Below are 12,048 nucleotides of genomic sequence, written 5' to 3'. Positions count from 1 at the left end.
ACTAGATTCTTGGAGAAAATACAAATACAAAATACCAACTAGATTCTTGGAGAAAATACAAAATACCAACTAGATTCTTGGAGAAAATACAAAATACCAACTAGATTCTTGGAGGAATAAAAAATACAAATCAAAATACCAACTAGATTCTTGGAGAAAATACAAATACAAAATACCAACTAGATTCTTGGAGAAAATACAAAATACCAACTAGATTCTTGGAGAAAATACAAATACAAAATACCAACTAGATTCTTGGAGAAAATACAAATCCAAAATACTAACTAGATTCTTGGAGAAAAAAAAAAATACAAATACAAAATACCAACTAGATTTTTGGAGAAGAAAAAAATACAAAATACCAACTAGATTCTTGGAGAAGAGAAAAATACAAAACAAAATACCAACTAGATTCTTGGAGAGAAAAAAAATACAAATACAAAATACCAACTAGATTCTTGGAAAAGAAAAATATACAAAATACCAACTAGATTCTTGGAGAAGAGAAAAATATAAACTTTAAAACAACTTTTGGAGGAAGTGCTGTTAAATCCTTAAAACCATTATTTAAAATGCAAAGAATATGACTAACTGCATAGTGTTGGGTTACTGTTGAAGAAAACAAGAAATTACTGTTAATTCCAGAAGGTCTTTAGAAATCCGCAGAAGAGTTGGGAGACGTTATTGATGCAACAACTGTAAGAAGGTACTCCTCAAAGCTAGGCTTTGCCATATAATTGAGGAGAAGCCTGTTGGTGTGGAAAACAATATATAGTTCCTGTAATCATTTTTGCATGTGATGAATGCAAGAGGCCACAAACGTGTAAAAAGATGGCACCTGTTTTCGAAAACAATGGAGAAAGCATTTTTTTCAAGAATAGGCAAAATGCAAGATTCAGAAGTTCAAAGCTGTGTGTAAAGAATTGCAAACATAGTATTGAGAACAGGTCAATACTTATGCAACCAACACAATGTTATTGTGTTTATTTTTTTTTTATTTTTATTTTTTTTTTGTGCACAGATTTACAAGACCGCATACGATGCCACAACAGCATACATAGTCACAATATTATCACAGGCTTTCACATATGTGGCGTTGAGATAGTGGAACATTTTTTAAGGTTTAGACATACTATATAACATAAACTGATGGTAACCGGATAGAAAGGTTCTAGTCAGGTCTGTCTGGCCTACAATTCGGACTCAAGATGGATGCAAACAGATAGTGGTGGGTTGTATGGCCAGGAGACAAGCTAGTGTTGGTAATCTAGAGTTAACATGCTGAGCTACAAACATGCAGAACACTGCTATCTATGGAGACGCAACATTTGTTACCGGATATTTAGTATGTTGACAAGACAGTCTGACTTAAGGGATATCCACTGGGACTATGCTAACACTAGCACCCTGCTTTGTCAGATGCTAGTCATGAGGAGGCATGTGGGTAGGGTAGTAAGTCATGGCCTTAATGTTAAAGAGAGAGGGAATATATGGGTATGGTATGTTTTATATGCACATTAGATATTATTGACATTCAGGTCAGCGGCTGGTGGATTGTGTGCTCGGCATCTGGTGGTCAGTATGTCACCCCCTGCAAGGTTTTCACCCGATTCCCTGGCTGGGCACTGCTTGTAGGGTGCTGTTAAGTAAAACAAAGCCCAGTTGCGGCTCATGTGTGAGGTGCGTCTCCGCTCTTGGCCCTGTATGGAGCCAGATGCACTTAAAGCAGGGCAGAGTACAGAGGTGGTGGCACGTTTGGAGCGAGGAAACTCCAGCCCCAGGCCGGTAGGAAGGCTGACATCTTTGGCCCACATACCAGTTATCCTCGATGGTCCAAGTCCCTCCCAGGACGGGAGTGGCGGGGGGACCCGATGTTCTGCCACCGTCTGTGGCAATAGTCCCTCCGTCTGTGGAAAATGTATCTGGGTCAAACCCTTCTTGACCCGGGTAGGCCAGTAGTAGTAGGTATAGGCTTGCGTAGTATAACTAGGCCCGAGGGAGTCCTCCGGCTCTCACCACTCCGCTCTTGCACCCGAGGTTGGGGCAGCAACAATGATTGGTGGTTCTCCAGAGCCTTGGAAGTGCTTGTCTAGCCACTGCAGAATAAGCTCCACGGAGATAGGGGTTGGTGCATGCTGCACATGTGCTTCCTCTCTATGCCATCTTAAGTCGCCTTTCCAAGTGTGTCTAGGCCCTGGTTCAGATTTGGAGATGGGTGCCGTGTCAGTTGGTTTAGGTAGTCGAGTGCGGACCGGGATGAGCCCTGCCAGTCCAGAAGGAGAGTGTTAGGACTGGTGAGTTACCGGTGAGTGGGGAGATAGGCCGCCTCTCCCCAGCTCTGGCAAAGCAGGCCGCGGCATTGGTTCTCCGGCCCCCAGTGAGTAGCCGACTTGGCAAGGTCTCAAGCTGTGTCCCTGGAGCCCCCTCTGTTGTGTTTATTTTTATGTTTCTGTGTCTTCGTAAATTGTGGCAGTAGGGGGAAATAGAATAAACAGTGAATTTTGAATTCCGGTTTTAACACAGTGTGGAAAAAAGTCAATACTTGCTAGGCACTGTATATAGACGCTGATGCAAGACGTTCAAATGTGTATGTAAAGGTTATATAACTTGAATGTTTGCATTTTTATTGCTACAAGAAGCCACGGGCAATGAGTGGTTGAGAAAACTAAATTTAATTTCTACAATTAATATCAATGCTGTGTTTTTATTGGTTTAAGTTGTGAAGGCAACTACTAATCCAATCACAGTCACTCAAAAAATAAGACTGCTCAGAATCACTGAATTAGTCCCCTGTAACCGATTGGCCGTATACTAAACTCAAAATACTTTTTCTGGTCAAAATTTTCTTTTTATTAGATCTTATATTTGCATGTCAGTGTCTTAATTGTTTTAATTTCTTTTTTTTTACACCAGACAGTAAAAAGCTTCTATCCCTTGTTGGGTGTGAATTGTGTTTTAAAAACGGTTACTTTGATGTTGTTAGTATTATTATATTGATATAGCGCCAACAAATTCCGTAGCGCTTTACAATGGGTAGACTAACAAACATGTAATTGGAACCAGGCAAGTTTGACGCACAGAAACAGATACAAATGTTTTCTAAATTTAAAATGCTATTAAATCCAAGCACCATATCTGCAACAGCGTAGTGAAGTCCCTCTATTCTGTATTGCTGTGAAAACAAACCTGTATACTCTATATTAAATATTGACCCAACTATCCAGAGATAGCCTAGGATGAAGTAGAGACGACTTTGTCTTATGGACATGTCTGAGGTTGACAAAGGTGGAGCTCTGCTGTTAACTTGTGCTTGATTCCAGAGCCTGTCACAAGTGACAGCTGTGGTGTTCAGTCATAGTATGCGGAGGGTCCGGTAGTCTCACCACATCCTCCATAGACCTCAGTGTTGTACTCTGCCCCAGGAGCTTAACAGGACGAGCAGGATGATGGCCATGACCATGAGGGATAGCTTGAAGTAAGTAAAACTTACCTTTCACCTCACAGCCACCAGATCCACAACATATGTCACATTGGGATTTCTTTGCGAACTCCCATGTTTTGGTTTTGTTTTTGGTTTTTTAATAATCAAAACTTTTTTTTTACTTTTTAGTACTATAACCACTTCAATACACTGTGGGCTTTTGGTGTCCCTGTAATGTTGTTGCTTTCTATATTTCTATATTAAAATTTTAATTCGTACATTTTCAAACCGATAATTCACAAATCTGTGTCTGATTTGTGAATTTGCAGACAGTGGACATATGTCCTCTGACTAGCCTGGGACAGAGTTATACAATAACAAAATGACTTCACTTTCAATTAATTCAACAGTTTTATCAATCTTCTGTGAAAAGCGCTAAAATAAATGTTATTTTTTTTTATATTTATTTTTTTTGGTTGTTGGGTTGCAATAGTTTTTTTTTTTTTTTTAAACAAATAACTCAATCAGTGCTGTATATCTGTAAATCTACTTTCTCATAAAATTATTGGATATAACACTCTGTGTGAGTTAAATAGTTACTAGAAAAAAATGGTAATTTGGTCCGTTTATTTCCAGTAGTGCTTTTTCCATTTCTTGTGAGCTTGTGCAATACCAGATTCGGAAAGCTAATGTGTTTCACATGTCACATGCAAGTTAGCCAGTCCAGGATTCCCATATTGCTTTTCCAAACTATAGGACCGGTGTGATTCTATACTAGCAGCAGGGCTTAAACGCTTACTCCAAACACCATGACAATTTTAGTGATTCTAATTGGTTGTGTTGCTTGACCACTACAGAGTTTAACTCCTCCAGTCATTGTGGTGTCATTAGCAAGCCTGGAACAAAAGCGGCGTGTGGCCAATGTTTATTCTGTGCATATTGGATGTGTGATGTCAGTGTGTAAAACATTTTGGTGACAGGCCTCCAATGGCAGTACATCCCACACTTGTGGCACCCTTGTCCTCCAATTCCAGCCAGGGGGCATGACATCAGCAGAGCGAACTTGGCCACAGCAAGCATGCTCGTCAGGAGTGAATTTTAATTTGCCAATGGCAAATGAGGTCTGATGGCAAGAATGCTAGCCTAACCTATTTTTGAGTAATATGATGCTTAATACCTTAATTTGAATATATCTCTCAGCATTCTCCGCTATCACAGGTGTAGGATGAGCAGAGTTATATATGGTAGCTGATAAATGCTTACATTACATGTTGTCCAAAATTCCCTTAATGCTAGGGGTTTGTCCACTTATAGTATGAGCCTGACAGACATTTCTGTGTTGGATCAGTATTTTAGTGGCCAGGCGAGATGTATGCCCTTTCAGTCCTATGTAAATGATACATAGGAATTAAGGACAAGTTGTCCAATTTTAGGAGCCGTGGCTCCCTGACTTTTATTTTTATTTTTTTTATAAATATTTTTAGGAGGCATGCAGTATTTTTGAATCTTTTTTTTTAAAGGGTTGGTGAAGAGTTTTATACAGAATTCGTGAGCAGTGCTTTGGGACAAATCAGTTAATTGTTCTCATTTTAGTTATTTGTTCAGTTATTGTCCTCAATTTTGTTATTTGTGTCTCCCGTCACTAAAGAGAAATGTGTGTGCTTTTTAGATTGGGGTTAGTGCATCTACATTAAAACTAAAACTCCCTTAATCCTTTGAGCTTTTGGGCTAAGCATTTTAGCAGTTTAGTTTATTAGCACAGTTGCAGAATTAGGTTACCTGTTGCAGACTTTCTCATTGTGTTTTTTTTATGTTTTTCTCATTCATCGTATTCCTGGGTGTAAGACGCATCCTGCTAATACTTGATTTAACCGAGTTATTCAGGTTTGTTCTGTTAAAATTACTGTAGAATATGTTACTAAATTTATGGTAATTTAAAATAAATGTCATAGAACTATGGTGTCAGTTGGAACATATTACTATTTTATGTCAACTGAGGGTCTTTATTCACCAAACCGTGAAATCAGTCTGAAACTTTAAAGCCAAAATAGCTGAGCTGTAAGAATTTTCTAATGCTGCTATTTTACCAATCTTGCCGTTTACTGTTTATTGAATAATCTATTGTAAGTTGTGACAGTCATTTTCAGTTTCTAGAAGTTTCAAAATAATAAATGTTATCCTCTTTTATTTTTAGCAGGTGGACATCACTTCTGCCATGAACGAACGAGCAATCGCGCAGACCAGACTTACAGGAAACCCTTTTGATCTTGAAGCCTTGTTCATGTTAAACCGTGCCCAGGAACAGGTGGGTGATATTGCTGGCCAGGAAAGAGGGCTCTGCTTTGGGTGACCTGCAAGTTGAAGTCTTTCATAATTAGGCATACAAAACTTTAATGTGGGGTAAAAAGGGCAGCTGCCTAGGGACAAGTCATTTCTCTGGAGACCAGAGCAGCGAACACTTCGACCTCCTGAGATACTTTCAGTTCTATGCCTGGAAACTGACACCTTGCTGACGATGTACGGTAGCTTGACATGTCAGGGAATGGCTTTGATCATTACTCTGTTGAGTTCATATTTCATCATAGAGATAAGGATTTGGATTAAGGTAACAGAAGCTACTAGGAGCTGCTCATCAATAAGCAGAATAGTCAGTGCATGTTAGGGATCAGAAAACACCTTCCCTCTGCATTTACCCTTCACTGCAGTCTTGTGCGGCCTTCCCTATTTCCACTAGATAGAATCTCTTAACTTTCCTTTAATTTTCGTAGCTGTATTTACAGCTGTTTTTTTTTTTTTTTGTGTGTGTGTTTTTTGTTTTATCATTTTTTCCCCCCCTGTAGATGCACAAATCACATGCTTGCATCTCATCTCCCCTCTCCCCCTAAACCTTTCTATGTAACCACTGTAGATACAAAGTATATTCACCGCTCTTACATAGTTAGTTTCCCTTATGGTTAATCTGGCTTGTTGTTTGATCCTGATTTCTCTGTTTCTCTAATCCTGCTGGCCAAACTGCTTTGAGATTCTCACTTATCTTTGCATGTTGTGTCATTCATATGGACGTCTGTTCTCGCATCAGCAAGACAGGTGTGTGCTTCTGTTAAATGCACCCACCTACTGCAAAACAATAAGGGGTGCTTCACAAATAATACCAAAGGCTCCTAAAAGCACAGGATCCCTATATTATTATTAAACAAGTAAAAATAGAATCTAATGCCATACTATCCCCGTCCCCCCAAAAACCAACCCAACAATTATTTGCACATGTAGTTCCTCTCCATCAGGCTGGTCTAGAGGATGTTGTAAATGGCACACACAAAATATGTGGATAAACTAACAGGGTTATTTACTAACATGAGAATTGTTGGGAATTCAAAGTGAATACAATTTTAGCCAAAAGAGCTGAATTTGAAAAATTCTCCCAAGACAATTGTGTTTTCAATTTGACTATGTTGGCCTTAAATTTGAAATTCACATTGAATTCCCAGTTATTCTTATTTTAATAAATAATCTGGTCTATTTTTTAATCCACACTCACAAGTGTCAACATCTTGCTTTGGCTCTCGTAAAGTGTTGCAAATGTTGTGAATTAAAAATAGTTTTTAGTTCCCTTATTTTTAATGTGTCCCTCTTGTGGTTTGCTGTGAAGAAGTGGTTCTATGGGCGGGGTGTCACCAGGGGAGCATCGTAACCGATGTGTACCAGCAATCTTTGAACTTATTTTACTGAATACTAAAGCACCGTGGTCTGGATGGTGGATGCTTTTCTGGATAGCCTTTCCATATTGGTTACTTAGGAAATACCACTGTTGCCGGTTTGATAATATTTATATCAATTTGCTATAACTTGAGAACTTTTATTCACCTTTTAATTCATATTTTTAATGTAATTTATTACACTGATTTGACTCATTGTTCTAACTTTACATATTGATTTATTTGGACTCTGTATCTTGTACATAGTTATATATCTATATATATTTATTTATTTTTAATCTCTATCCAGTGTTAGTTTTACTCAATATACATTTCCCTCTCCCCCTACTTTATAGGTAGTGTTATACATTCCTATATACATACCGGTACATTTATTTAACTAAAATACTAAAACACCATGGTCTCCATGCAACCCAATACTCTGCAATCCAATAACAAACTAAAGAAGATGAAAGAAGAGTGAATATAAAATCTACAGTTTGCCATGATGACTTTCTTGCTTTTGTTCAAAAGCAAATTCAAAATTTTTACATCTTTGGTGTTGACATCGATCTATGTGTACAAACTGGATTTTGTGCACTGAAAGCATCATATGAAGATGTGAGAAGGAAAGGGAAGCATATTAAACACCTGAGAAAACTTTGGGTCAAATGTGTAGGGGTGGAGAAGCAAGTTTACACTACATTTTATTTCCTCCACCAATCTGCACATTTGCATGCTAGCGTTGTTTTACATTTTCTCACAGTAGGTTTTTTTTTTATATAATTTTTTATCGCCGCTCTTATTTATATTATACATGTGCACAAATAAGGGAATGCAAACACATTTCTAAAGGAACCTAATTATTGGCTGGTAGAGGATGTGTAGAGAAGAGAAGTTAGCTGAAAACAGAACCTGGAGATGCCCTAACAGCGTGTTGGCGGAGATTTGTAGGTGCCAAAAGGGCGACACTGAAAGAGCAATCCAAGAAATGTGCTAACCAGCAGGCCAGAATTTCGTATTCTGAGATCCGGATTAACAGGAGAATCTAGTGAAAAGTGACAGGTAGTTCTATTTGTAACAACGCTATTTATTGTTTTGATCATTACGGGTTTGGTATAAATACAAGCACCAGATTGCATGGGGTCAAGGTGAGAGGTTTAGATGAGATTGCCGGCTAGGTGTTGCTTTTATTTTTTTTTGCTTGCCTAGGAGCATATAAGGTTGGGGAAGCAGAGATAAGTTTCAGTAAGACCAGGTGTTTGGTGTCATATCCAGCACATGATTGTGGGACCATTGTAGTGTCTGATAAAACCACCCCAGAGTGTAATCCATTGGATGGATATAATACAGAAGAAGTGGGGTCCATAATGTAGTGAAACACAGATAGGAATAACTTGGCAATGTAAAGATTAATTTCATAGCACACTGGCTGAGTGTTCAGCTCCATAAGCTGGGCTGTGAAACGCTGTGTGTCTGTTCACAGTCCAGCTCCGGCAAGTGGGGGAGACTGATTTGAACACCGTAAGCAGGCAGTGCAGGTTCATACCTTACAAGCATTTGCAAAGCTCAATGCAGAGTCCAACTTACCCTTATGGAAGGTGGGTGGAGCCTCGATGTGGAGAAATAAAGTTTAAAATCTTGAATAAGCTTTTATAGACCGCTTCCACACATCATAAAGTTCAGAATCATCTCTCATGATTTATATACGTTAGTTATTCAGGGGTTCTAACTGTCATTTTAATGATTATTTAGTGTCGTTTTTTTCAGTTTTGCTCATAATACGCTGGTTGATATTGTGTGAGAATTCATGCGCATGCTAACCCATGCAGCCATAACGCTGGAGCCTAGTCCTACTGATGGCGTTAAAGTCTTTCTAATGGACTAGTGTATGCACATCATAGAAACAGCTAGGCTAAGATACTATATGTTAAATACCCAGTATTAAAGGACCACTCTAGGCACCCAGACCACTTCAGCTTAATGAGGTGGTCTGGGTGCCAGGTCCTTCTTGGGTTAACCCATTTTTTCATAAACATAGCAGTTTCAGAGAAACTGCTATGTTTATGAATGGGTTAAGCCTTCCCCCTATGTCCTCTAGTGGCTGTCTAATTGACAGCCGCTAGAGGCGCTTGTGTGCTTCTCACTGTGATTTTCACAGTGAGAGCACGCAAGCGTCCATAGGAAAGCATTATGAATGCTTTCCTATGTGACCGGCTGAATGCGCGCGCAGCTCTTGCCGCGCGTGCGCATTCAGCCGACGGGGAGGAGAAGAGGAGGATCGGAGGAGGAGAGCAGGAGGAGATCTCTCCGCCCAGCGCTGGAAAAAGGTAAGATTTAACCCCTTTCCCCTTTCCAGAGCCGGGCGGGAGGGGGTCCCTGAGGGTGGGGGCACCCTCAGGGCACTCTAGTGCCAGGAAAACGAGTATGCTTTCCTGGCACTAGAGTGGTCCTTTAAGAGTTACCAAAGAGCTGATATGCACATGCGTCAAGCAGTGCTGTGCATGTTGTGGTCTTCTTCAGACTGATCTGATCTTGCACATGTGCTTTCAGGAATTTTCTCATGTTTGTTACAGGCCATACATACTGACACTGTATCTTTTACCTTAAAATACTAGATTTTATTTATTACTGCTAATAGCAGAAATTGTGTAATTAAAAAAAAATAAAAAAATCTTACCATACACATTTCACATCCTGTTCAGATTGACGCTTGGGCGCAGTCCACATCGCTGCCGGGGCAGTTCACAGGAAGCACGGGAGCGCAAGTCCTGACTGCAGATGAGATTAGCAACAGTGGCCCCCAGGCCTGGCTCAAAAAGGTATGTGACCATATAGAAACGTATTGGCTGGTATTCTTGCACAGCACATAACAAACTGTAGTCATCAGGGATACGTCAGTTATGCAAAGGCTTGCTTCTGATAGGATTCTGTCACATCTTTCTGAATATTATTTAAGTACTAGTAGATATAAGAGTTAATTTTAATTGATCTATGTCCCCTGAAGAATACAAACTAGTCCTGTGACAATTAGATGCTAGCTGCTTTGTTTTGTGTTTTTTTTTTTTTTTCTTTTTCTTCTTTTCTCTCATGGGATTAATTCTACAGAACCTGTTGTATCCCCCTCCCCCTCTTTTGGTTTAGCCGTAGATATTCTTACTCTCCCTTAAAATATTGTCTGTTTCAGTGTACCTTGAATTATATAATCAGTTCACATGTTAACAGAACCTTTCTTGTGACTCGACTCTTTGAATATTATAAATGGCAAGTTATTTAATCCACCTGCAGAACTTGACACTAGAGATATAATGTCCTCATACTTTATGGTAAGAAGCAGAATCTGGCAGTATGCAGACAAGTGGAGAAGCCGTTGACCAGAAGAGAAGGCAAGAGCTCTCCAGTGTAAGGAGGAAAAGTCTTGATTACAGCCGTCTTCGAGAAGGGACCACCCGTCATCTCATCATCGGGCAGTGGAGTTCTCCTGGGCCAGAAGACGTCTGCTGACATGTTTCCAGAGAACACCATCCATGTTGCTCATCAGCTTTTCCCTCTGCATATCCGTTAGATTCTGTTATTTCCATAAACATGGTTTGCATTAGATACCACTGTTTGTGGAACATGCATGTTTGCAGAACTATATAAGTAAGCCTCTTTTTGTGGAACACTTCTTTTTGGATCCGTGTAAATTCACAAGTGATATTTATCATCTGTGATTGTCCATTTTTTGTTTAGTGTATAGATTCTCTGCATTGACCCATCAATGCATGTTCTATGTAGTTTAACAGGTCAATGTGGTCATTTAGTTTTTTGCAGTATTTTAAGATATGTAGTGACAAGAATGTATCTCTTTTATCATGTGAACTGACTATATACTGGGGCTCATGGAGAAATTGATGCAGAGATGCATTTTGTGCCGGGGATCAAACCTATGCTTAGTGTGTGCTCTATTTCTCTTGGCTTGGAACACTGCATTGAGTTCTTTATTGAGCTCTACCGGTACATTGAAACAGATGTTGATGCTGAAAATTCTATCATTGCAAAGCAGGTACAAAAGCGGAATCGGACCCCGTTGTGACTTTGGCTGGGGTTTTTATCACTCACAGCATGGTTACCCTTCTCTTATGAAAATTTCCTGGAAAAAGAGAGGGGCGGATGGAACCCGTAAGTAAGTAAACGCCTTTTGGGGTGTACAGAGTGAGGCAGTTTTTGCATCCGGAGCAGCTGGAGTGTCTACTTGCATCTGCATGATCTGGTTCAGTCCAAGGTCCTTGGAATTAACGCTTTACATAGAAGCCAATATCCTTTCTTGAAAACCCATCTACACTTTTGTGGCGATTCTTAGTGTCCTCTGTTTATTTCAATATTTGCAGTGTAAACTGAATGGAATGTGCAATGCTAAATTACAAAGGGCCGCTAGATTAGAGTTAAGAGAAACACTAACTTGGCGATACTATGTTGTTATTGTCCCAAAGTACTTTTTTTGTAAAGCAGTCCAGGATGAACTGAAAATGACAGACTGGCATTTGCCCAGTGTCTCAGGTTTCAGGAGCAAGGTAGGACAGCTTTTTGCTTGGGTGAGCAATGGGGTACGAGAGAGGTGACTGTTCACAGAGTGACCTGTGAACATTTACCGCTCTATATGGAAACTTGTTGCAGGGTCAAATCCTTGTAGCTGACTTCTGTCCACGATCACTGCCTGCCGTACTTGTCACCACACTGCAGCCAAAGAGAGAGGTGTAGGTAGGTAACCATTTAAGGCGTTTTTACAACTGTATGAACTGCGTTGTAAAAATAATGCTCTGATTTCTTTGTATGTTTGAATGGTTAACACCTTAAATGTTAAGGTAATATCGAACAGATATTTTGTAGTGTACACACCACATAGACAGTTAATATTAACCATTATGTAGTAATGATTTATTTATATATATA

The 12,048-nt window shown here is 39.5% G+C and overlaps 1 protein-coding gene across 5 annotated transcripts in view; it reads left to right on the top strand.

Annotated features, from left to right (window-relative positions):
- The window catches only part of SON (SON DNA and RNA binding protein), a 124,980-nt gene that overhangs the window by 105,674 nt on the left and 7,258 nt on the right, over positions 1-12,048 (top strand). For 3 of the 5 annotated variants that reach the window (XM_063447608.1, XM_063447617.1, XM_063447599.1), the window contains 2 exons: positions 5,616-5,726; positions 9,822-9,938. In XM_063447608.1, the coding sequence (XP_063303678.1) occupies positions 5,616-5,726; positions 9,822-9,938 (228 nt within the window). Of the gene's footprint in view, positions 1-5,615; positions 5,727-9,821; positions 12,046-12,048 lie in introns of those variants that run through there. The other 2 variants (XM_063447630.1, XR_010090430.1) reach the window with 2 other exon arrangements.

The sequence above is a fragment of the Pelobates fuscus genome, chromosome 1, assembly GCF_036172605.1.
Source record: "Pelobates fuscus isolate aPelFus1 chromosome 1, aPelFus1.pri, whole genome shotgun sequence".
Taxonomy (NCBI): domain Eukaryota; kingdom Metazoa; phylum Chordata; class Amphibia; order Anura; family Pelobatidae; genus Pelobates; species Pelobates fuscus.
Note: the sequence above shows the minus strand (reverse complement) of the source record. Positions and strands in the feature narration are given on the sequence as shown.